Source organism: Apodemus sylvaticus, chromosome 5 (genome assembly GCF_947179515.1).
Source record: "Apodemus sylvaticus chromosome 5, mApoSyl1.1, whole genome shotgun sequence".
In the NCBI taxonomy this organism is placed as follows: domain Eukaryota; kingdom Metazoa; phylum Chordata; class Mammalia; order Rodentia; family Muridae; genus Apodemus; species Apodemus sylvaticus.
This window is the reverse complement of record NC_067476.1, coordinates 20,925,770-20,953,359: the sequence shown is the minus strand read 5'-3', so window position 1 is coordinate 20,953,359 and position 27,590 is coordinate 20,925,770. Positions and strand designations below refer to the sequence as shown.

General features: G+C 36.5%; 1 protein-coding gene across 1 annotated transcript in view; it reads left to right on the top strand.

The window, feature by feature from the left end:
- Lrp1b (LDL receptor related protein 1B) overlaps positions 1-27,590 on the top strand; it is a 1,719,438-nt gene that overhangs the window by 921,392 nt on the left and 770,456 nt on the right. The window contains exon 21 of the mRNA XM_052181021.1: positions 22,570-22,752. Within this exon, the coding sequence (XP_052036981.1) occupies positions 22,570-22,752 (183 nt within the window). The remainder of the gene's footprint in view (positions 1-22,569; positions 22,753-27,590) is intronic.

Here is a 27,590-nt window from a genome sequence, read left to right as displayed (position 1 = left end):
ATATATATATATATATATATATATATATGTATATATATATATACCACATTTTTTGTATCCATTCCTCCATTGAGGGACATCTGGGTTTTTTCCAGCTTCTGTCTATTATAAATAGGGCTGATATGAATATAGTGGAGCATGTATCCTTATTACATGTAGGGGAATCCTCTGGGTATATGCCCAGGAGTGGTATAGCATGCTCCTCCAGAAGTGTCATGCTCAGTCTTCTGAGAAACCGCCAGACTGATTTCCAGCGTGGCTATACCAGATTGCATCCCCACCAGCAGTGGAGGAATGCTCCTCTTTCTCCGCATCCTTGCCAACACCTGCTGTCTCCTGAGTTTTTAATCTTAGCCATTCTGACTGGTGAGAGGTGAAATCTCAGGGTTGTTTTGATTTGCATTTCCCTAATGACTAATGATGTTGAACATTTTTTAAGGTGCTTCTCAGCCATCTGAAGTTCTTCAGGTGAAAATTCTTTGTTTAGTTCTGTACCCCATTTTTAATAGGATTATTTGGTATTCTGGGGTCTAACTTCTTGTGTTCTTTGTATATATTGGATATTAGCCCTCTGTCAGATGTAGGGTTGATGAAGATCTTTTCTGAATTTGTTGATTGCCAATTTGTCCTTTATATGGTTTCCTTTGCCTTACAGAAACTTTGTAATTTTATGAGGTCCCATTTGTCAATTCTTGATCTTAGAGCATAAGCTATTGGTGTTCTGTTCAGGAACTTTCTTCCTGTACCAATGTCCTCAAGGTTCTACCCCAGTTTCTTTTCTATTAGTTTCAGTGTGTCTGGCTTTATGTAGAAGTCATTGATCCACTTGGAGTTGATCTTAGTACAAGGAGATAAGAATGGATCAATTCAAATTCTTCTGCGTGCTGACCCCCAATTGAACCAGCACCATTTGTTGAAAAGGCTACTCAAGGCTATTTCCCACTTTCTCCTCTTTAGGATTTACTCTATCCAGGATTATGTTGAGGTCCTTGATCCAGTTGGACTTGAGTTTTGTGTAAGGTGGTAAATATTGATCTATTCTTTTACATGCAGACATCCAATTAGACCAGTTCCATTTGTTGAAGATGCTTTCATTTCTCCATTATATGGTTTTGGCTTCTTTACTAAAATCAAGTGTCCATAGGCATGTGGGTTTTTTCTTCATCTTTGATTATATTCCTTGATTAATATGTCAGTTTATGTACCATTAACAAACAATTTTTTGTTTTTTTTTTTTTTTTTTTTTTTTTTTTTTTTTATTTGATATAATTTATTTACATTTCAAATGATTTCCCCTTTTCTAGCCCCCCCCCCACTCCCCGAAAGTCCCGTAAGCCCCCTTCTCTTCCCCTGTCCTCCCTCCCACCCCTTCCCAGTTCCCCGTTCTGGTTTTGCCAAATACTGTTTCACTGAGTCTTTCCAGAACCAGGGACCACTCCTGCTTTCTTCTTGTATCTCATTTGATGTGTGGATTATGTTTTGGGTATTCCAGTTTTCTAGGTTAATAACCACTTATTAGTGAGTGCATACCATGATTCACCTTTTGAGTCTGGGTTACCTCACTTAGTATGATGTTCTCTAGCTCCATCCATTTGCCTAAGAATTTCATGAATTCATTGTTTCTAATGGCTGAATAGTACTCCATTGTGTAGATATACCACATTTTTTGTATCCACTCTTCTGTTGAGGGATACCTGGGTTCTTTCCAGCATCTGGCAATTATAAATAGGGCTGCTATGAACATAGTAGAGCATGTATCCTTATTACATGGTGGGGAATCCTCTGGGTATATGCCCAGGAGTGGTATAGCAGGATCTTCTGGAAGTGAGGTGCCCAGTTTTCGGAGGAACCGCCAGACTGCTTTCCAGAGTGGTTGTACCAATTTGCAACCCCACCAGCAGTGGAGGAGTGTTCCTCTTTCTCCGCACCCTCTCCAACACCTGCTGTCTCCTGAATTTTTAATCTTAGCCATTCTGACTGGTGTAAGATGAAATCTTAGGGTTGTTTTGATTTGCATTTCCCTAATGACTAATGAAGTGGAGCATTTTTTAAGATGCTTCTCCGCCATCCGAAGTTCTTCAGGTGATAATTCTTTGTTTAACTCTGTACCCCATTTTTTAATAGGGTTGTTCGGTTTTCTGGAGTCTAACTTCTTGAGTTCTTTATATATATTGGATATAACAAACAATTTTTATCACTATTTTTTTTTTTTTTAGTTCTGGTTGAGGTCAGGGATGGTGATTCCACCCAAAGTTCTTTCAATGTTCAGGATTGTTTTGGCTATCCTGCATTTATGTTTTTGTTTTTGTTTTTCCATATGATGTTGAGAATTTTTCTTTCAAAGTTATATAAAATTCTGTTGGAATTTTGAACAGGAATGCACTGAATTTGTAGATTTCTTTTGGTAAGATGGCCATTTTCAGTAGGTTAATATTACTGATCTATGAACATGGGAGATCTTTCCATCTCCTGATATTGTCTTCAATTTCTTTTTTCTGAGAGTCAAAGTTATTTTCATACAGATCTTTCTCTTGATTGGCTAGAGTCACCCCAAGATATTTTATATTAGTCATGGCTATTGTAAAGTATGTTTTCTCCATAATTTCTTTCTTTACTTGCTTATAATTTGTATAAATGAGGGCTACTGATTTCTTTTCTTTAATTTTCCAGCTACCTTAATGAAGGTGTTTATCAAATGTAGGAGTTAGGATTGCTTATGTATACTATCAAATCATCTACTAATATTGACAGTTTGCCTTCTTCCTTGGAATTTGTATTCCATTGGTCTCTTAGTTTTATTGCTCTACCTAGAACTTCAAGTACCATATTGAATAGATAGGGAGGCAGTGGGTAGCACATTTGTAGAAGAAGCACTCCTAAAGCTTAAATTGCATGTCAAATCCCACAGATTAATAATGAGAGAGTTTAATACCCAATTCTCTCCAATTGACAGGTCATACATACAAACAAAACTAAACAGAAAAATTGTGAAACTAACAGACATTATAAATCCAATGGACCTAACAGACATGTACAGAATATTCCATCTAAACATATCCTCAGAACCTCATGGATCCTTCTCCAAAACTGACCAGTCAGTCAAAACATTAGTCTCAACAGATACAAGAAAATTGAAATAACTCGCTGTATCCTATCAGACTACAATGGATTAAATCAGGACTTGGTGAACAAGAGAAATACCAGAAATCCTACACATTCATGGAAATTGAAAAATTTTCAGCTCAATGATTTTTGGGTAATGGAAGAAATAATAAAGAAATTAAAGATATTTTAGAATTCAGTAAAAATTAAGGCACAACATATCATTAAGTGCCTCCATAAAGACATTAGTAAGTTTCCTATCAGTAATTTAAAACTATACCTGAAATCTGTAAGAAACAAAAAAGATGAATCAAACAGACCAGAGAGCATTAGATGGCAGGAAATAATCAAAATCAGGGCTGAATCAATCAGTTAGAATCAAAGAAACAAATAAAAAAAAAAAACACCACAAAACAACAATACCAAGAGCTAGTTCTTTGTGAAAATGAACATAGTTAAACAAAATAAGAATTGAAAAGGGAGACAGAACAACAGATACTTAGGAAATTCAAAGAATCATTACTTCAAAAGCATGTAATCCACAAAATTGGAAAATCAGAATGAAATGGATGACTTTCTAGACAGGTAACACTTCCCAAACTTAAACCATGAATAGGCAAATTATTTAAACAGCCCTACCACCCTGAAAGAAATATAAGTAGTCAGTAAATATTTCGAATCTTAAAAAAAGAAGCCGAAGGACAGATAATTTTGTTGCAGAATTCTACCAGGCTTTCAAAGAAGAGCTAATACCAATACTCCTCAAACTATTCCAGAAAATAGGTGTGTGGGTTCATTTCTGGGTCTTCAATTCAATTCCATTAATCGACTTGCCTGTCACTGTAGCAATACCGTGCACTTTTTATCACAACTGTAGTATAGCTTGGATTTAGAGATGGTGATTCTGCCAGAAGTTCTTTTATTGTTGAGAATAGTTTTCACTATCCTGGGTTTTTTGTTATTTCAGATTAATTTTCAAATTGCTCTTTCTAGCTCTATGAAAAATTGAGTTGGGATTTTGATGGAGATGACATTTAATATCTAGATTGCTTTTGGCAAGATGGCTATTTTTACTGTGCTAATCCTGCCAATTCATGAGCATGGAAGATCTTTCCATTTTTTGAGATGTTCTTCGAATTCTTTCTTCCGAGACTTGAAGTTATTGTCATAGGGATCCTTTATGTGTTTAGTTAGAGTCACACCAAAGTATTTCATATTATTTGTGACTATTGTGAAGGGAGTTTTTTCTCTAATTTCTTTCTCAGCCTGTCTATCCTTTGAGTAGAGAAAGGCCACTGATTGGTTTGAGTTAATTTTATGTCCAGCCACATTGTTGAAGTTGTTTATCAGGTTTAGGAGTTCTCTGGTGGAATTTTGGAGGATCACTTAAGTATACTATCATATCATCTGCAAATAAATGATATTTTGACTTCTTCCTTTCGAATTTGTATCCCTTTGACCACTTTTTGTTGTCTAACTTCTCTGGCTAGGACTTCTAGTACTATATTGAATAGGTAGTAAGAAAGTGGACAGCCTTGTCTAATACCGGAATTCAGCAGGATAGTTTCAAGTTTCTCTCAATTTAGTTTGATGTTGGCAATTGGTTTGCTGAATATTGCTTTTATTATGTTTAGGTATGGGCCTTGAATTTCTGATCTTTCCAACACTTTTATCATAAAGGGGTGCTGGATTTTGTCAAATGCTTTTTCAGTATCTAGTGAGATGATCATGTGGGTTTTTTTCTTTGAGTTTGTTTATGTAGTGGATTACGTTGATGGATTCCCTTGTATTGAACCATCCCTACATCCCTGTGGTAAAGCCTACTTGATCATGATGGATGATTATTTTGATGTATTCTTAGATTAGATTTGCAAGAATTTTATTGAGTCTTTTTGCATTGATATTCGTAATGGAATTTTGTCTGAAGTTCCCCTTCTTTGTAGGGTCTTTGTGTGGTTTAGGTATCAGAGTAATTGTGGCTTTATAGAACAAATTGGGCAGGGTTGCTTCTGTTTCTATTTTGGGGAACATTTTGAAGAGTATTGGTATTAGGTCTTCTTTGAAGGTGAGATATAACTCTACACTAAGCCTATCTGGTCCTTGGCTTTTCTTAGTTGGGAGAATATTGATGACATCTTTTATTTCATTAGGGGTTATGGGGCTGTTTATATCATTTATCTGATCCTGATTCAACTTTGGCACTGATTATCTGTCTAGGAAATTGTCTATTTTATCCAGATTTCCCAGTATTGTTGAATAAATACTTTTGTAGTAGGATAAGATTTTTTTTTTGGATTTCTGTAGTTTCTGTTATGTCTCCCTTTTCATTTCTGATTTTATTAATTTGGATACTGTCTCTGTGTGCCCTGGTTAATCTGGCTAAGTGTGTATTTATTTAGTTAATTTTCTCAAAGAAACAGATCCTGGTTTGGTTGATTCTTTGTATAGTTCTTTTTGTTTCTACTTGGGTGATTTCAGCCCTGAGTTTGATTATTTCCTGCCATCTACTCCTCTTGGGTGTATTTGCTTCTTTTCTAAAGCTTTCATGTGGGCTGTCAAGGTGCTAGTGTATGCTCTCTTCAATTTTTTTCTGCAAGCACTCAGAGCTATGAGTTTTTCTCTTAGTACTGCTTTCATTGTGCCCCATAGGTTTGGGTATGCTGTGGCTTCATTTTCGTTAAATTCTCAAAAGTGTTTAATTTCATTTTTATTTCTTCCTTGATCAATGTTATTCAGTTTCCATGTATATGTGGGCTTTCTATTGTTTTTGATGCAATTGAAGCTCGGCCTTGATCCATGATGATCTGATATGATGTATTAGATTATTTCAATTTTTTGTATCTTTTGAAGCCTGTTTTGTGACCAATTATATGGTCAGTTTTGGAGAGGGTACCATGAGGTGCTGAGAAGGAGGTATATTCTTTTGTTTTAGGATAAAATGCAGTATAGACACTTGTTAAATCTATTTAGTCCATAACTTCTATTAATTTTACCCTTTCTCTGTTTAGTTTCTGTTTCCATGTTCTGTTTTTTGATGAGAGTGAGGTGTTAAATCACCCACAATTTTTGTGTGAGGTGCAGTGTGTGCTTTGATCTTCAGTAATATTTGTTTTATGAATGTGGGTGCCCTTGCATTTGGAGCATAGATATTCAGGATTGAGAGTTCTTCATGGAAGATTTTTCCTTTGATGAGTATGAAGTGTCCTTCCTTATATTTTTTGATAACTTTAGGTTAAAAGTTGATGTTATTCAATAATAGAATGGCTAGTCCAGCTTGTTTCTTGGGACCATTTGCTTGGAAAATTGTTTTCTAGCCTTTTACATTCAGGCAATGTCTGTCCTTGTTATTGAGGTGAGTTTCTTGTATGCAGCAAAAAGCTGGGACCTGATTACATATTCAGTCTGTTATCCTATATCTTTTTATAGGGGAATTGAGTCCATTGATATTAAGAGATACAAAAGAAAAGTGATTGTTGTATCCAGGTATTATTGTTGTTAAAGTTATTTTTATGTGGCTGTCTTCTTATTGGTTTGCTAGTGGAAGGTTATTTCCTTGTTTTTTCTAGGTGTATTTTCCCTCCTTCTGTTGCATTTTTCCATTTATTATCATTTGAAGGGCTGGTTTTGTGGAAAAATATTGTGTAAATTTGGTTTTGTTGTGGAATATCTTGGTTTCTCCATCTATGGTAATTGAGAGTTTTGCTGGGTATAGTAACCTGGGCTTGTAATTGTGTTCTCTTAGACTCTGTATGAAATCTGCCCAGGACCTCCTAGCTTTCATAGTCTCTGGTGAGATGTCTGGTGTAATTCTGATAGGTCTTCCTTTATATGTTAATTGACCTTTTTCCCTTAATGCTTTTAGTATTCTTTCTTTGCTTTGTGCTTTTGGTGTTTTGATTATTATGTGATGGGAGGAATTTCTTTTCTTGTCTAATCTATTTGGAGTTCTGTAGGTTCCTTGTATGTCCATGTGTATCATTTTCTTTAGGTTAGGGAAGTTTTCTTCTATAATTTTGTTAAAGACATTTACTGGCCCTTTAAGTTGGTAGTCTTCAATCTCTTCTATCCCTACTGTCCTTATGTTTGGTATTCTCCTTGTGTCCTGGATTTCCTGAATGTTTTAGGTCAGGAGATTTTGCATTTGTATTTTTTTTTTTTTTTGGCTGCTGTGTCAATGTTTTCTATGTTATCTTCTGCAAACAGAGATAGATTGTCTCTTCTATCTCTTGTATTTTGTTTCTGACTCCTGATTTCTTTCCTAGGTTTTCTATCTCTAATGTTGCCTCCTTTTGTTATTTCTTTACTGTTTCAACTTCCATTTTTAGATCCTGGATGATTTTGTTCAGTTTCTTCACAAGTTTGGTTGTGTTTTTCTGTAATTCTTTAAGGGCTTCTAGCTGTTTACCTGTGTTCTACTCTATTTCTTTATGGATTTATTTATGTTCTTCTTAAAGTCCTCTATCATTCTTATGAGATGCGATTTTAAATCCAACTCTTGTTTTCCTGGTGTGTTGGGTTATCTAGGACTTGCTGTGCTTGGAGAACTGGGTTCTGATGTTGCCTAATAGCCTTGGTTTCTGTTGGTAGGGTTTTAGCACATGCCTTTTGTCATCTGGTGATTTCTTGATCTTTTGCTATCTTGGTCTTTCTGATTATCTCTTGGTTATCTTTTTCACCATCTTGGCCTTGCTATCTCTGGCTGGAGCTTGTCCCTCCTGTGGGCCTGTAAACCTGTGTCTGTACACCTGGGAGACCAATTTCCTTCTATCAGGGTCTCTGCACAGATGGCTGTGGAGCCTCTTGGCTCCTGGGTACAGATGGCAATGGTGACTAAAAGGCTCCTGTCTCAGCTGTTCCAATGATCATATGCCCTATGAGCTCCTATCTGTTTCCCTCCAGATAGATATTGGATATAAGTAGAAATCTCACCTTCATTGAATATTAAAATGGCTAGCTACATCAGCTTCCTTCTTAGATAATTTGCTTAGAATATTTCTTCCCATTCCTTTACCCTGAGTTGATATTGAGCTAGGTTTCTCTGATGCAACAGAAAGATGGATCTTGTTTCTCATCCTGTAAATATGTGTGTGTGTGTGTGTGTGTGTGTGTGTGTGTGTGTGTGTGTGTGTATTTGGGGAAGAAGGATTCAGAACTTTGATGCTGAGAGGTATCAATTACCAATAATTGTTTTCTTCCTGTTAATTTGTTGTTAGTAGTGGTGGTGTTGATGATGATGATGGTGTGTGTGTGTGTGTATGTGTGTGTGTGTGTTTGTATGTGGTGTGTGAGTGTGTGTGTTTATGTGCATGTATGCTTGTGTTTCCTTCTCTCTCTTTTTTTTAATTTTGCTTTTATGAAATTATTTTCTCCCCATGTTTTCATGGGTGTAGGCTGGAGTTTCCCTTCTACAATCTTCAGTAGGGATGGATTTGCATGTATATATTGTTCAAATATGGCTGTATTATGGAACATACTCTTTTTCCATCTAGTATGATAGAAAGTGTGACCTGCCATCTGTAGTCATTGGCCTGCTGGAGATGAGGTCTTGGAAAAAGAAACAAGTAGGGTGTAGGAAACTAAAAGAAGGAATATCTGTGGGATCCATTGGAAAGGTGGGCACAGGAGAAAGGAAATCTGCAACAAGGGTCTGGTTGCAAACACAGGAATGAGGGTATAGAATTAGGTTTGGAAGGAGTTATGAAAAAAATCCCTCAGATAGCTTATTTGTTTCCCTGGCCTACTCAAATGGTGTGTTCATAAAGAATACCTGCTGGTACTGAAGGCTAGAATACTGAAGTAAGTTAGGAGAAGTTTGGAGATCTTTGTGATCTGTTAGGGATGGAGTTAGAGAAGATAGGGAGACTATAGCAAGTGTTGTGCTGCAGAGTTGGGGTTGAGCCTCAAGGGAAGTAAAGTGAATGCTTGCAGTCAACCTATCCTTTTCCCTGCTAGGAGTGGCCTTTGGGTTCCTGGGGGGGGGATACCTGCAGAGTTATGGGCAGAAATGTGAGAGGAAAGTTAGGAGGGAAAGATCTTTGGGAATCACAATAGACAAGACCAGGAGGACCAGGAAGGCTACCACAGATGATCCATTGAAGAGATGGGGATGAGACTTAGGAACTGGTTCTGGAGAAACAAGCAAAGGGTTGAAGATCAGCAGTCTGCATACTTGGATATCTGGCAAGGGAGTAGCTTGTGGGTGAACAGCGGATGTCTGTTGTAGTTGGAAGAGAGAATTCTGGCTGGTATAATCAAAAGAATGGCTCTGGCTATTGGACAATGTCATAGTGGGATAAACTAGGGGAAGGAAGTTTGGAGGAAAAGATCTTTGTGATCCTTTGGTGAAGAGGTCAGAGAAGAAATAAAGACTGCTGCAGATCTGGGGATAAGACTGAAAGATTAGGACTGGAGGAGCAGAGGGAGAGGTGAAGATGTGTTGTCAGCTGATTTCCTGGTAGAAATACCTTTGGTGTTAGCAGGGAGTGCCTGATGGAGTTGGGAGCTGGGATAAAGCAGTAAGTGAGGAGAGGGAGGTTAGGAAGGAAAGATCTGTGGAATCTACTGTAGATGAGACCTAAATTAATATGTATGCTTTGGGGAAGTTGAATTAGATAAATGTACTGGTTTTGATGAGAGCATTGATAATGGGGAAAGCCTTCCATTCTCCCAAATTGTTAATGAATGGATCTATACTCATGCCAAGGCTTCATAGCTTTTGCATTAAGAGAATATTATGTGTCTGAATGTCAGAGAAATACACTTTGATAAACAATATGGTTAGCAACAGGAAGCAACAGCTAACAGGAGGGCTAAGCTCCCTCTTATGTCTCTTTCCTTGAACAAAAGTGAAAAGTAACAGTGAGGGCTCTTTACTTTCCACAGTCAAGTTGTGCCTTTTTGATTCCCACTCTGTAGCGTAGTCAAGTTGTGCTTCTCTAATGTCACACTGTTTCCAGTCATTGAGAGGGAAAGCCCTTAAACTAAGAAAGAAATGAACAAAAATAGAGACAAGATGGCCATCTACAAAATAATTAATTCACCTCTCAGTAACTGAGTAGTGTCCATGATCTTGTGGAAGTAGCACAATTCACAGTGAGGCTATTGTTGCTAAAACAGCTTGTAGAATCCTTCAGAGCCTGTTTGAATTATCAGCAACTATTTCCTATTTATATAAAATGTAACTCATTTTTACTTCATTCTCATTATCTAAACCACCACAATCCTTTCCAGAAATAAATCTAAACATCAAAGTCATACACTTAAGTACCACACCGGTCCTCAGACAATCACTACTACCATGGGGATTCATTGTACAGACTTCATGATATGCTTACTTATATACAAACCTGAAAATGATGGCTTATTAACTTTGATTAAAAAATTAAATAATTGGGAAGACTTTTCAGTTTAAATTCTAATAGAAAATATTGTAATCCTTGCCCATTTTGTTACCCAACATTCTTATTTAATAGGAAAGTAAAGGGAATCTGAAAAAGTAAGAATGGACATCATTATTTTGCACCCCTAAGATTGTTCAAAGCAATGTGCACAGACTGATTCCCTGGTGCTCAGAGTTGCTCAACAAATAAATGCTTGTGTTTCAATAAAACTTAATACATTAAAGAGATTGACATGTGTAATTGTTCTTTAGGTTGCCCACTCTTCCCTGAGAGCACAAGTAGTAGATTTATATTCTAAATAACAAATCGCATATCTCTACACATGTATTTCATAGAATCTCTCTCTCTCTCTCTCTCTCTCTCTCTCTCTCTCTCTCTCTCTCTCTCTCACACACACACACACACACACACACACACACACACACACAGAGAGAGAGAGAGAGAGAGAGAGAGAGAGAGAGAGAGAGGAGCCAAGATACCATGTGGAGAAAGATAGGTTCAAAATAAGAAGAGGTAAATGACTAATATTTTAAAGGTTCATTCTCCATCTTTTGACATATGTCTCGTATGTGTATGCACTGGCATATTCTTTCTTTCTGAAGATTTATTTATTTTATGCATTTGAGTGCTTTGATTTTAGGTATATCCATGGATCTCATGTATGTTGATACCTAGAGCTAAGAAGAGGACCTGATGTATCCTAAAATTGGAGGTTGTGTGGCTCCATGTGAGTGCTATGAATTAAACCTCCCTCTTTTAAAAATAGTAGCAGCTTTTAACAAGAAGCCATCTCCACATCTCTCTATCCCAGCTAACAATCTTCTGCAAACAGGCTTGTCCTTAAAGATGAAGATAGCTAATATTTTTCCTCCAATTTTTTGTAGTGAATATTTCCATGAAATAAAATAGGCAAATTTCTAAGATAATATTTAAATTTCAGATGTAAAATGTGGTGAATATAATTTATATTAATTCATATTTTATATACACCTGTGAAATTGATAGGTACATTTGAGCAGTGATTGGAAAGTTGGGTTTCTTAGTTATTTAGAAAACAAATTCTGCAGTCTTCAGTCAATTTTTGTTTATTATCTAATCATTTCCACAATATTCATATTTTGTGTGAAATATTTGTGGTAGATTTTTATTAAAAATATGAATTTTATAGGAAGTACCCAATATTTTCTATAGATTTAATTTCAATATTCTTTCAGCAGACTAGAGGAAAAGCTTGGAAGAGTGGATGGAAAAATGGCATGATATTTTTTTAGTGTGTCCACTAAAAACCAAGTTTTCTAAAAACGAAGAAGAGCCCAATAGTTTTAGAGGAAAGTTAAGCTTTCCTGAGATAAGAACAAGCTAAGGCATCCTCTATTCTGTTGACAAGTAGGATGAGGCCAGAAATCTACTACAGACAGGCTTCTATGAAGGAGAAAAATCTCTAGAAAGTAGGTCTTGAGCAAGTAAGTTCTATTGGTAAAGGAATATTTAATACCTAATGATTCATTGAAAATCTGACAAGAAAGTTGAACCAAGCAGAACAATATATGTCATATGATCTGAAAGAAGCTTGGTACACAGGCAGTACAGTGCATTTTACTGTTCAAAGCCATGAACAATGGATTGCAAGCTAAGGAATAAAACCCATTAAAGCAAGAAAAGAAAAACAACTTATTGTTCTCAGATTTTAATTAATTCACTATTTTCCCAAACATACCTTTGAGAGTAAGGAGGACTTCATAATTATTAATCAGACAATGGATAAATACATACATACATATATACATACACACACACACACACACAGAGAGAGAGAGAGAGAGAGAGAGAAAGGGAGAGAGAGAGAGAGAGAGAGAGAGAGAGAGAGAGAGAGAGAGAGAGAGAGAGAGAGAGAGATTGCAATTCCTCTATGCTCTTGGAAACTTTCTAGTCTTCCAAATACATATATTTAGTAACAGTAAATTCTTCCAATTACAAATATTTAGAAACAATAAATTCATTTATATATTGAAACAAATTCTACCATAAGTTGCAACATTTCTATAAAGGCTATGTATGTATGTATGTATGAATGTATGTATGTTTTTGTTTGTTTATCAGATTTCCCAAATTGTATACTTGGTTTAAATGGCTTCAGGGTAAAAATACAGTAAGAGTCCATTAGTTCAAAATATAATAACCAGTATCAGCAGCATGGGAACACAAGAGTAAAACTGTCTGAGCATGCATATAAACACACAGCCATAACTGGAACACTCTGCTGAGACAACCATAGCACAAAGATAGACTGTGCTGAGCCCTGAAGCTGAGGAAACCAAAACTCTGGGGACTTACACAGTTTGAATCTAATGTTAGAGCAGTCATTGCATGCTTGTCTGAAGGATGGTACTCTCTACACAGAGGAAAATCAGCCACTATGAAAAGTAAGTAGTTATACTTGGCAAGAAACATAAGATGAATAAAACCCCAGGGCTTAAAATTCAGTTTGGCTAAAGGAAAAGAACTCACAAATACCTAAATGGCTGAGAATAGGTGTGAACTCATCTTAGTTGTTTTAATTATGCGGGAAGATAACACAGAGAAGGGAATATAAAAATGCAAATGTCCCTATGCATTTGAGTTTTGTAAGGCAAATGACTTCAATATAAGCAAGTGTTCAGGAAGATGAGTTTGATGTATAGATGTGTGCATCTTTGTTCTGCACATAGATGCACACACATACACACTCACACACACACACACACACATACACACACACAAACTTTGACAAGTAGTAGAAGTTTCTTCCTATTTACTATGCAAGTGTTTCTGAAGTCATCTATATTAAATGCCTACATGATCAATAGAATTGAACTAAATATCAGTTTATTACTCCCTCTTTTTTTTCTATCTTAAATCTAAACATTTATGCATTCATCATGGCATAAAAGAATTTTCTAGGTCCTGATCCATTTTGGCCTTTCTCATATCAATTACAATCACAGACTACACAATTTTATTAATTCAGCTTGCTTTGCTAACAATTAATAAAGCTTTCCTCTTCGCTGATATGAAATGATGCATGTGAGAAACCAGTGTTCAATCTTGGACACCTAAAAGAGACAGACTGAAAAATAAATTGTTTCTTCTATTTTGTTTTTCCTCTGGTGACTATTAAAATAAGACTCGGAATTCCTGTTTTGTTTTCTGTCATAAGAATGACTCATAGGAGATGTCTAAGGCTAGGTCAGCTTTTATCTCTCCTGACAGCACTTGCTCCTGCCATGGGTGTTTATGAGGAGACTTGGCAATTGCACACATCACCTACTTATCGGGGACTCCTCCACCCTATCAAATGTTTCCAGAAGCAGTAGCTGTGGTTGACATTTAGGCCCATACTCTACCAGCTGGTGTTATCTAGAGTCTGATTCAAGCTTCAGACTATCCATTTTTCCACACAGTAGCCAGAGAAAATTAACAAAGTGAAGTGAATTATGTTATCATTACTCAAGTGTTTCAAATCTCCCATACTCATACAATTGAATTTATATTATCACAGTTGTTACTAGGTACCCGCAAGATTCTTCCTCTCATCATTTAGATCTAACTTCACTTACCAATTCTTATTTCTTTGTGCTACAAAAATTAATACTGTACTTGTTTTTGCATCTTTCCTGTGCCTATTCTGTCAGCATAGTATCTTTTTAATTTTTGTGACTTTACCTATCATTTTTGATTTGGCTCCTAGGACTCATTTTGTAACTAAAGTCTTAATTTATGTTTTAGATATAAGTCATTCTTTTCTGGCAATAATGAATTTTCAATTGGTCATGTTCTTGAGGAGGGGAGTGGTTGACATGATAGGTCCCAAATCTGCATAAAATGGTTTTTGCCAATAAGTTGTGATAAAGTATCTGTCTTGCAGTTTACATATTTGGTTTTCTAAAGAACTGCTCTTCTGCTTGCCACTTAGATGTGAGAAAAAAACACAAAAGAGATAGCTACCCACTAATCCACAATGCTTGGGTGACAATGGAAAAATGTAAAAGCTTTCCAATTTCCTGTAGAGATTGGATGCCCATATTTTACCACAGCAAGAGGATCTGTGTCATTTCTTCCTGCTTTCATTGATGGTGTTGGTTTTCATTCTTCTCATCACACCTGTTGCTTTCTCCATGGATGCCTTTTCCTGTTTACACCATAATTTACTATATTTCTGCATGTCTCCTTTATATCTCTTGTAATAACCAGTGCAAGGAGTGATTCCACTTATTTCCTGAGACTAGAAAACCACTGGGCTGTGGTATATGCACCTGTGAGAGCAAATTAAGAGCTCTGTAGCCCAACAATATAGATGGAGAGATGGAGAAAACCCTGACTCTCTCCTGATACATAGGCCCTGGGCATGGCTATTCCCAATTTCTGATTTCTTAGATCTATCTACATGTTTTCCTCTCTGTCCACCAACTGAGGGAGTAACCCCAGGAAAGCAAAACTGTATGAGGCAATGTAAAGTTTAAAGATATTTTCATTAAAAACTTCTACCATGACCTTACAGAAGAGTAGAAAAATGTTACATTGTATTAGAAAAAATAGACTACATTATAGTAACTTAAATAAAGAAGTAAAAGTTTCTATATTCCTCCCGATTTCTAGTGATTTATTAATTTTTAATATTATTAGTTATATGCACTGGAATTTTGTTTGCATGTATGTGTGTGTGAAGGAAATTGGAACTGGAATTATAGACAGTTGTGACATCTCATGTTGGTGCTTGTAATTGAACCCAGGTCTTATGAAAGAGCAGCCAGTGTTCTTTAACTACTAAGCCATCTCTCTAGACCACATTTCTTGATTTCATGTATGAGCAATATCACATTATTTTGGGTCCTCAGCATGAGTAATTCTATTCTAGAAGAATTGTATGGCAATGAAAAGGGCTGGGAAGTCACTCATGAAGATCATATCTCTGGTACATATTATCTATATGCCTTTTGAAAGATTAGGTTTGATTTCCCTAAAAACTCTGCTATTTCTTTCTTTACTTGTTTCATAACAAAGTAAAATGAGGCATGTTAGTGATTCATTTCTATACTGAGCTGTTCCCAGTCCTCTATATTTAACATGTATTACAAGAGCAATGGGTCTCTGTAAAAGATCAAGGGAGATACACACTGGTGAGGAGTACAACCAATGATAAAAGACATGTAAAGTCCTAGCTTCTCTACAGAGTAAAAAAGAATGCTGTATAGCTCATATGGATGGTGGTGGGGCATATTTAGTGCTATATAATATTACATGTAATTCTGGCTTCTACATAAGCTATAATTTCTAACTATGAGGTTCCTGAATATAACCCACAATGTTAGTTTTCTTTTTAAGTCCAGTCTTTTATAAATAAAAGGATACAGGCATCCAAATATTCAGCCTGTTGACCTTTTTGAGTTCTGCGGATTGTATATTGGGTATTCTGTACTTTTTTGTCTAATTTTCACTTATTAGTGAATACATACCATGCATGTCCTTTTGGGCCTGAGTTAACTCACTCAGGATGAAAATTTTTAGTTCCATCCATTTGTCTGCAAAACTCAGGATATTCTTGTTCTTAATATCTGAGTAGTATCTCATTGTATAAAAGAACTATATTTTCTCTATCGATTCTTCTGTCCTGAGACATCTGGGTTGTTTCCAGCTACTGGATATCACAAATAAGGGTGCTATGAACACAGTGGAACACATAGTCTTTTGGCCATATTCCCAAGCATGGTATTAATGGTCTTCAGGAGATCTATTTCCAAATTTTGGAGGAACTTGCAGATTGATTTCCAGAGTGACTGTACCAGTTTACAATCCCACCAGCAATGGAGGAGTGTTACTCTTTCTCCACATCATCTCCAATATGTGTTGTCATCTGAGGTTTTGATCTTAGCCATTCTGATTGGTATAAGGTAGAATCTCAGGATCATTTTGATTTGCATTTCTCTGATCACTAAAGACATTGATCATTTCTTTATGCTTCATCGCCATTCAAGATTCTTCAGTTGTGAAATCCCCAGTTAGTTCTCTACCCTATTGTTTGATTGGGATGTTTGGATTTTTGGTTAATAGCTTCTTGGGTTCTTTATATATTTTGGATATTAGTCCTCTATCTATTATGGGGTTAGTGAAGACTTTTTTCCCAATCTGTAGGTTTCCAATTTGTTTTATTGACTATGTCCTTTCCATTACTGGAACTTTCCAGTTTCATGAGGTTTCATTTATCAATTCTTGAACTTTGACTTATAATTATTCCTGTCTGAAAGAATTACAGGGATGGAGATAGAGAAGAGCCTGAGGAAATAAAGGTCCGGCGACAGACCCAAATTGGGATCCAGATCAAGGGAAGGTCCCAAGGCCTAACACTATTGCTGAGGCTATGTAGCACTCACAAAAAGGGACCTAGCATGACCGCACTATGGAAAACCCAACCAGCAGCTGAAAGAGTCAGATGCAGATTATTTGCACCCAACCAATGGACAGAAACACCTGGTCATTGTTGTTGAATTAGGGAAAGTTTGAAAGAAGCTAAGGAGAAGGGTGACCCTGTAGGAGGACCAGCAGTCTCATTTAATCTGGACCCCTGAGATATCTCAAACACTGGACCACCAAACAGGCAGCATACACCAGCTGATATAAGGCCCCTAACACACATACAGTCCGGTCTGTGTTCATTCAGATATGATGCACCTAACCCTCAAGAAAGTGGAGGCTCCAGGGTATTTAGAGGTCAGGTGGGGTTGGGAGTAAGAAAACCCACATGGCACCAAGGGGGTAGGTAGGAGGTATGGAATGTAGAAGAGTCAAAGGGTAGCTGGAGGGGGGATAATATCTAGAGTATAAAAAGAAATAAATAAATTTTAAAATGATGACGATACACTAAATTTAAAATTTTGTACTTGACAAACATATCTCTGAGTCTATTTAAGGGAACGCTTCTGTCTTGTCTATTTGGTTCTCCATAATACAACTAATTTAGCCTTTATGGCTACATTCTAGTTTTTAAATAACTATAATTTCATTGCTTATAGTTGCCTTTGGATATTGCAAGACTCTGCAGAGTTTAAACATAAAGTTATAAAAAGGAGAAAGCATCTCTAGGGAAAATTTATCTGTATTTAAATTTTGAGAAATTTTGGAAAACCTAAGATGGTTTGGGGGACCACAGGCCTTTGATGAGGCCAGGGATGTGGGATTCTCAGGTTCTTGGACATCCAGGCACCACTGGGAGTCATGGAAGAACTGAGGAGGAAGTTGGGGGCCAGCCTGCTGGGTTCAGCATTTAACCTGCTGCCATGGGGAGAGGGAGCCCATAGATTGTTTCAGGGTGATGGTTCTAGGCTTGGCAGGTGGCATTTTGGGTGGCAGTTGTAGCTGGGAGCACAGAAAAAGCCTTCTTTGGGTGATTAGATCATGGCTCTGTAGAAGAAGGCTTTCCCATGGCTCCCTTTCCTAGTAAGGGTTTCTGTTCCTACACAAACATCATGACCAAGATACAAGTTGGGGAGGAAAGGATTTATTCAGCTTAGACTTCCACACTGCTGTTCATTACCAAAGGAAGTCAGGAGTGGAACTCAAATAGGTCAAGCAGTAGGAGCTGATGCAGAGGCCATGAAGGGATGTTACTTACTAGTTTGCTTCCTCTGCCTTTCTCAGCTTGTTTTCTTATTAGAATCCAAGACTACAAGCCAGAGATGGTACCACCCACAAGGAGCCCTCCCCTGTTGGTTGATCGATAATTGAGAAAATGCATTACAACTGGATCTCATGGAAGCATTTTCTTAACTGAAGCTCCTTTTTCTGTGATAACTCCAGCTTGTGTCAGGTTGACACACAAACCCAGCCAGTACACTCCCCATGGTGGATCTTGGTGCAAAGAGCCAGTTCATGGTTCCAAACAGTTTATTGTCATGGTGGAAAGTAGATGAGTAAAACCATACCCCATTTCTCAGGGTGGGCCTGAGATTTGATTTTCAGAGAAGAATGTCTGAGAAGGGAAGCTTCTTGGCAATGCCCTTAGGACCTCTATGTACCTAATTAGTATGGAGAACTCTGTTTTGTGCTTAGTTGACTGTGGTCAAGTCTCTTTTTCTACTGTCTTGGCCTGAGATTTTAGGGATCCCTCATCTACATGCAGAAGGATTTGCAGTGTTTCCCTTATGTGACTGATGGCCACAAATCTCTCCGGGGAGGGGGCGCAGCTATGTGGCAGGAGCCTGGTGGTGGGAGCAGGTGAGGTTCATACAGGCTCCTCCAGGGTCTCTAGGGCTTTATGTCTTTAGCTCGTCCTCATCAGGCTTCCTCTTATGGTCCAAGGCCATGCACTAGCCTTCCCTAGACAACTTAATAATAATAAGTCACTTGAAAGATTGGAGTTAAAAATGTGTACCTATTAATTAATTAATATTATTAATTATTTAATTTATTTACATTTCAAATGTTCTTCCCCTTCGTGGTCTCCCCTTTACAAACCCACCATCTGCCTTCTCTTTGCCTCTGAGACAGTGCTCCTTCATCCACCCACCCATGCACTCCTGCTTCAGCTCTCCAGCTCCCTTTGCTGGGACAACAATCCTCTACAGGACCAAGCACCTCCCCTCCTATCAATGCCAGATAAGACAGTGCTCTGCTACTTATGTAGTGGGAGCCATGAACCAACTTATGTATACACTTAGATTTGTATTTTAGTCCCTGGAAACTCTGAGCAGTCCAGTTAGTTGATATTGTTCTTTGTATGGGGTTGCAAAGCCTTTCAGTTCCTTCAATACTTCCTGTAACTCTTCCATTGGTGTCTGCAGAATACCAATACCAACCAATACTCCTCAAACCATTCCACAAAACAGAAACAGAAGGAACACTACCTAATTCATTCTATGAATTCACAGTTACTTTGATACCTAAACCACAGGAAGACCCAACAAAGAAAGAGAACTTCAGACGAATCTTGCTTATGAATATCAATGCAACAATACTCAGTAAAATTCTCACAAACAGAATCAAAGAACACATCAAAAGGACCATTCACTACAGTTAAGTAGGCTTCATCCCAGGAATGAAGATATGATTCAATATAGAGAAATCCATCAATGTAATCCACTATATTAACAAACTAAAAAGAAGTCACATGTTCATCTTATTATTCCTGGAAGTTCTAACTAGAGAAATTAGACAACAAAGGGAGGTCAAAGCAATACAATTTGGAAAGGAAGAAGTCAACGTATCACTATTTTTATATAGTATGGCAGTATACATAAAAAATCCCCAAAATTCTACAAAAGAACTCCTACACCTAATAAACAACTTCAGCAAAGTGGTTATATATAAAATTAACTGAAACAAATCAGTAGCCTTTCTCTACACAAAGTATAAATGGGATGAGAAAGAAATTAAAGAAGCAAAACCCTTCACAATAGTCACAAATGATATAAAATATCTTGGTGTAACTATAATCAAACAGGTAAAAGATCTGAATGACAAGATCTTCAAGTCACTGAAAAAAGAAATCACAGACCTCAGAAGATGGGACGATCTCCCATAAAAATTAACATAGTAAAAATGGCCATCTTACCAAAAGCAAGCCTCATATTCAATGCAATCCCCATCAAAATCTCAACTTAGTTCTTCACAGAGATAGAAGGAACAATTCTCACCTTCATTTGGAATAAAAAAAAACCCAGGGTAGCAAAAACATTTCTCAAGAATAAAAGCAGTTCTGCAGGAATCACTATCACTGACCTCAAGCTGGACTGCAGAACAATAGTGATAAAAAGCTACATGGCACAGTGACAGGCAGGTAAATCAATGGAAGAAATGATGAGCCAGAAACAAACTCACACTATGGCCACTTGATCTTTAACACAGAACCAAAAACAGTGAAAAAAAGACAGTATTTTCAACAAATGGTGCTGGTCTAACTGGAGGTCTGCATGCAGAAGTATACAAATTCATCCACTCCTATCTCCTTGTACAAAACTCAAGTCCAAGTACATCTAGTACCTACAAATAAAGCTCATATGCTCAAAATAATGGAAGAGAAACTGCAAAACGTCCTTAAATGTAGAGTCCAGCTCATATATTCTAACAGCGGGTTCTCTGGAAGGAGAGATGTATATAGGAACGGGGGCAAGAGAAAACACACGGAGAGACACAAAAACACATGGCTTCTGGTTCAAGTCTCCATCTTTAATCCTTCTCTCCCAAGATACAAAGGCAGGCCAAGCCCCTCCCCTGAAGGCTGGAAACTGGTTCTTCTTGTTCTTCAATGAGGCAGGTGGATCAGGTTGCTGGCTGCTATTCTTCCAGAACAGTGGGCAGGAGGAGGTCACACACAAACACATTGGCACAGTGGAAATTTTCCTGAACAGAACAGCAATGGCTCAGGCTCCAAGATCAATAATTGACAAATGGGACCTCATGAAGATGAAAAGCTTCTGTAAGGCAAAGGGCACTATCAGTAGGACAAAATGTCAGCCTAAAGATGGGGGAAAGATCTTTATGGCCCCTACATCCTATAGAGGGCTAATATTCAAAGAATGCAAAGAACTTAAGAATTTAGACTCCAGAAAATCAAATAACCCAATTAAAGAATGTGGTACAGAGCTAAACAGAGAATTCACACGTGAGGATTCTAAAATGGCTGAGCAACACTTAAAGAAATGTTCAATGTCCTTAGTCATCAGGGAAATACAAATCAAAATGACTTTTGAGTTCTACCTTATACCAATCAGAATTTCTGAGATCAAAAACTCAGGTAGTGACAGCAGATTCTGGCGAGGACTTGGAGAAAGAGGAACACTCCTCCATTGTTGGTACAACCACTTTGGAAATCTAGTGGTTCCTCAGAAAATTGGAAATAGTTCTACCTGAAGATCCAGCTATACCACTTAGGCATATATCCAAAAAGATGCTTCAACATATAACAAAGACACATGCTCTAGTATGTTCAGAACTTACCTATTTATACCACAGAGAAAGCAATAACAAAAACTATAGTTAAAGTATTCATTTACAAATACCAGTGTAGTCCTCCAGTAACACTTCCAAGTAGTCACAAGGAAATCACAAGCTCTCACTAGTCACTTTAGTGACATTAGAATTTCCACTGTAAGTAAGTCTTGTACTAAATCATAATTTTAGATTTCTACCAAGGCAAGAAATTAAGTATGTGTGTAATTATCATCCTAGGTAAATTCTCTTGACTAAGAATCACAACAATGTATAAATTAATTTAGTCACAAATAAATATTAATATTTATTTCAGAACAGTACTGGGAAATATTGTTTAATATATTCATGATTAGCTATTTGAAACTTTAAAAATTCATCATATTCATATTGTTCATTTATTAGAGTATAAGATGTCCCAATGTTTATATCACCTCACTCTTAGTGATAGTGATGTTTAATATATCCTACATTTTATCAACAGGCTAGATAGTATTGCGTCTGAGTATTATATTCATTACTGTTTATTATTAGCATTCAAACACATAATACTTTATTAATCATACATATAAATTTCTGTATTGATTTTAGAATTGAAATCTTGTATTTAAGATGTTTTCCTGATGATATGTGTTTCTTTGCTTTCGAATTCTCAGTTACTGTTTTCCAAAGGTTTTCTTATTCATAAAGTGCTCATTATTTTTTAGCTCTATACTTCTTGGTAATTTGAAAGAAATTATTCAAGAAATGTCAAAAATCAGGTGAAGTCTTAGTAGGAAATGTTGTTTGCATGTCTTAGAGAAAGAGCTTCAAAAACACTACCTGAAAACACTACCTGAAGGTAGTAATTAAGACAACAGTTCCCATATTCTCTTTACTACTTTATATAAAAATTCAGGAAACCTGGAAAAGACAGCAAATATTATTTTCTTTTAACTATTAATGTTTAAGTTATTAATTATATATACAAATATTATATATTCTGTAAAATATATAATTTCTCTAGCACAATACTATAACCAAAATGGATTAAATTTTAAAAAATGACCAAAAATAACTAATTTTCTTTTATTTTGCCTTATTTTCTCCTTCCCCATTTGAAATTAAGAAGCTCGTTCTTCTGTTGGCTGCACTGGGAATGAATTTCAGTGCCACCCTGATGGAAACTGCATCCCTGACCTGTGGCGCTGTGATGGGGAGAAAGACTGTGAGGATGGCAGCGATGAAAAGGGTTGTAATGGTACCATTCGACTGTGTGATCACAAAACCAAGTTCTCATGCAGGAGTACAGGTGAGCACAATGTACATCCTGGACACAGAATCCTCTGGCTCAGGTGCCTTCTGCAGCTCAACACTGAGAAGCATTCCTAGTCTTCGGTAAATATACTCACATTGCATAAGTCACAACCATTATGTATAGGATCACCATCCTATCAATGTTTTCCTTATGAACTCCCATGTTGGGGGCCTACCCCAGGTGTTCTTTCTTGTTTGTTCCTCTTGAGGCAGCAGAGAGGGAAGAGCATAGGAGGGGATAAGACTCTGTCTTTCAAGATATTTATAGTTGCTCTTTAATTATAAAACGTTTTTAAGTTTAAGTCACTTTGCTACTGTAACTGACCTGCCTGAGTTCCTTTGGGGCCTGAAACTGCAGTCTCTGGCTTTTAGCACCTTGTCATAAAATTCAGGGGATTAAGTAAAAGATAAATGCTAGGAATTTTGCCCTCTTGCACAGATTCCTCTCCTTGTCAGGCTAGGGGGAAAGTTTGGAGCAATAAATGTCTATTTAACCAGGAGAAAGAAAGAAAAAAATGCACACAAGTAAATATGGATTAAACTCACGTAGATTAATACAGATTCATGCATGGACATTCATAAATCTTCATTCCTATCACTAGGGTCTAGCTTACATGCCATCTCATAATTATATACTTACACACACACACACACACACACACACACACACACACATATCCATTCTCACATATGTATATGGAGCAAAAGACCAAGTACCAGTACAGAAAAAAAATCACTCATTCTGGATGAAAAACAAGATCCAATCTTTATTGCATAGAGAAAGAAAAGGCTTCTGCCCTTTTATTGCTAAGTGAATTAAATCCAAGTTTTAAGAAGAATGCTTTGTCCTCTTTAGCAAAACTAAGTCATTCTTGCTGTCAAGAAAATCCCTGTTCTGTCCCATGGTAAGGGGAAGCCTGCTGGCAAGTTCTGCTCTCTCTGCAGCTTCTTCTTTTTGGCTCTTTCCCTCTATATTCTGCATATTGCTCTCTTAGTATTTTAAGCTGCCTTACAATTTCTAAGTTATTCCACTCTGCTTTCCCCTTCTAATCTTGCTCCGCACTCCGGCTCTGATGTAACAATGCCCTGCTCACAATGCTCTTGCTCACAGTGCCTTACTCCCAATGCTTTCTCTCCAACATTCTATCTTCCAATGTGATCTTTCCTAGCCTTTTGTGCCCTCTTTGGAAAAGAGATCACATGGTTTTTCTGAGCATCATCCCTCTCCATTTTTGCAAATAAAAAATTACTAGTAATTTAAACACAAATTAAGAAGTTTATACCGCAGCATGTTTACATGCATGTGCATTAAGAGTAATTATATGGCTAAATAGTCATCATCTGTCACCAGTTCTACAGGTTCATAGAGTGTTAAAAAACATAACTTTGGAGTAAGTTATTAGTTAAGTTTTGAATAGATAAACCCAGTCAATATTTTATCTTCTGTCCTGGAGAACCTGTAATAAAACATTAGTTCCTTTTTTTATGTCCTTTGGTTAATGGTTTTACAACCTCTTGGAATGTGCTCTAAGTTGCAGATGCCTGATTGCTGTCTCAGAAGCAATTAACTCATGATATTTGAAATCTTGCAAAGTTCTCATCACAGTTTTGATTACTAGCAAGGACTTAATAGCAGTTCTATTATAAAAGAGCTTAATAATTAATAATAATAATTAAACTAATATAATTTTAGGAACTCTTACAGAATGATCATTAAGAATTAAGAAGTCATCCATTTGTGTATGTGGCATGACTACAAGACAGTACATCTTTATTGTTCTGCAGGAATCTGCTCAAAATGGTGGGATAATAACTATTGATTGTTGTATATACTTATTGATAACAGGAAAAGCATATTAATAGCTGGAATCTTTCCTAAAAGGAAATTCTCCTGGGCCTTGTCTGCGGAGGAAAATCTGTCATCCACTGTACAGTCCAGAGCAGAACCATCTCAGGTCAATCACCTGCTAGTTTTTAGGTTCTCTTTGATAGCTCCTGGCACTCATGGAATAGAGGGATGTATTTAGTATGCCAAAAATCCCAGAGTCTGAAGAGCAGAATTAAAATCTGAAATTGGTGAATTTGTGTTTAGAATCTGTAAGGGAATGTCATGGTCAGAGAGACAAGTGCCAACCTACACTCAACAATTCTGTAGATAAAATCTACCCAGGACATAAATGCCCCTGGAGGTAGGGCAGATCACACATGTTAATTTATATCTACTTTTGTCAGTTTCTTTGTCCTGGCTTGGTTCTTGCTAAACGTGTTTATCACTTGAATCTAATTGTTTTCAGAGTCATCAGTCATACTGATGGTTATGTCCATCAGTTATGACCATTTCTATTTTTCCTATTTATACAGAATTCCACTTCATATCTCCATGATAACTCCTCCCCCAGGTCTTCCATGCCATCATTCATAGCTCTGGTGTCTTGTTACTCCTGGTCTCCACGGTTCCCTTTCCCTTTCCTACTTTGTTCTAACACAACAGGTTTTGTATTCACACTTAAAAGCTCAGATCAAAGAATCATAATAAAAAAGTACTTGTAGAGTTTGTCTTTGTTGAACTGCATTAGCTCAGCATAATACTTTCCAGTTCTACCCATTTACCTGAAAAATTACATGAGCTCAATTTTATATTGTAGTTGAATAGTATTCTATTGCGCATGTATCAGATGTTCATTATCCATTTGTCAAGGACACTTGGGGTGTTTTGATTTCCTGTTTAAGTAGAACTCTCAACAATTGTCTCTTGAAGACTCTGAAAACCTTTGGGACTATACCAAGAAGGGGGCTATCCGGGTCAAATGTCAGATCTTCTTTCACCTTTTTGATTCTTCTACAAACTGTTTTATATAGAGGCTGAAATACTTTGCAAGTCCACCAATAATAAGTAAATGTAACATTTTTCCAGAAGTCCTTGCCAGTGTTTTTTGTCAGTTGTTTTATTGCTCTTTTCCACTGTAATTGGAGTGAGATCAAATCAAAGGTTGTTTTTAATTGCATTTCTCTAGTTGCTCATGATATTATATACTTTTAAAGATTTTTGTGTTATTTTTGTCCTCTTTTTTGAGAACTTTTACTTCAGATCTGTAGCCTGCTTTTTAATTGTGTCATGTGTTTTCTTAATTGTTTTTGAGTGATAAATATATGTATATATACATATATATACACATATACAGATATACACATATGCATATACATATATATACATATACACATGCACACATATACACATACACACATATACACACACATACACAGACATGTATATATATCTGGCAAAGATACTGTCCTATTCTGTGGCCTTTTTCTATATACAAATGATTTTTTTCCTGTATAAAAGATTTTAGTTTTATGATGTTGTATTTCTTAATTACTAAGAAATTAATCTTATTTAGAAATTCCGTCCTAAATATCTGTAATTTATAGGGTACTATTTTGTGTTCTTCTGCTAGGTTTCAGCATTTCAGATTTCACATTGAGATCTTTGATCCACTTAGATTTAATCTTTTGTAAAATGATAAAAACAGACATACCTGCATTCATCTATGGACAGATATCTTGTAATTTGATGAAGATTGTTGCCTTCATTCAGTGTAAATGTTGGCATCTTTGTCAAATATCAAATGGCTGCAGCTATGAGCAGTCTATTTTGACTCTTTTATTTTATCCCATTGATCTGCCTGTCTAGCATGTGCATGTGCATGTGCGGGTGCGGGTGCGTGTGCGTGTGCGTGTGTGTGCGCGTGGGTGCGTGTGCGTGTGTGTGTGTGTGTGTGTGTGTGTGTGTGTGTGAGAGAGAGAGAGAGAGAGAGAGAGAGAGAGAGAGAGAGAGAGAGAGAGACTGTATCACAATACCTTTGCTGTTATAACTCTATAGTATAGTTTAAAAATCTCGAATAATAATAATCCCTCTAAAAATTTGGTGTGATTTGGTTTGGTTTGGTTTTATTCTTGTCTGTTTTTGCACAGGATTTTTTTGTCTATACATAGTATTTTGTTTGTTTGTTATTATGTGAGTTTTAGGGTTTTTTTTTTGTTCTATTCTGTTTCATTTGTTTATTTTTCCTATTCCTGTGAATAATGTTGTGGAGATTGGATTAGGATTATATTTAGTCTGTAAATTGCTTATGAAAGAATGTGTCATTTTCACATTCATTTTACTATCCAATCCACAGCTATGAGCTGCCTTCTTATTTTCTATTGTCTTTCCATGTTTTTCTCAGAAATTTAAATTTTTTATTGTCAATATCTTTAACTTCCTTGATTAGGTTTATTCATAGATTTTGGGTTTTTGGAGAATAGTAAAAATGAGGATGTTCCTATTATCTCTTTCTCATCATTTGTATTTTTGCTGTGTAGACTAGCTTTGATTTTTGTAAGTCAATTTTACATCCAGCCATTTTGCTGAAAGTGTTGATCATTTGTAGCAATTCTCAGGGGATATTTTATGGACTGTCTTTTATATACCTTTTTTTTTGCAAATAGGGTTAATTTGATATTTTGCTTTTATATTTACAGCACCAGAATTTCCTTCCCTTGCCTAGTGTTGCCATTCATGTGTCAAACGCCATAATAAAGATGTGTAGCAGAGTGGAGAGCCTTATCTTGTTTTCAATTTTAATGGGATTGCTTTGAGGTTTTTTCTACATTTAGATAATATTGTTGTAAGGTTTTCATGTATATCCATTATTATTATTCATCCCAGCCATACTTGCTCTAAGACTTTTATCACAGGTTGGTTTAGGATTTTATCAAATAATTTCTATGTGTCAATTGAGATAGATGAGCATGGAATTTTGAACCTACATACATTTACCTGATTTATGA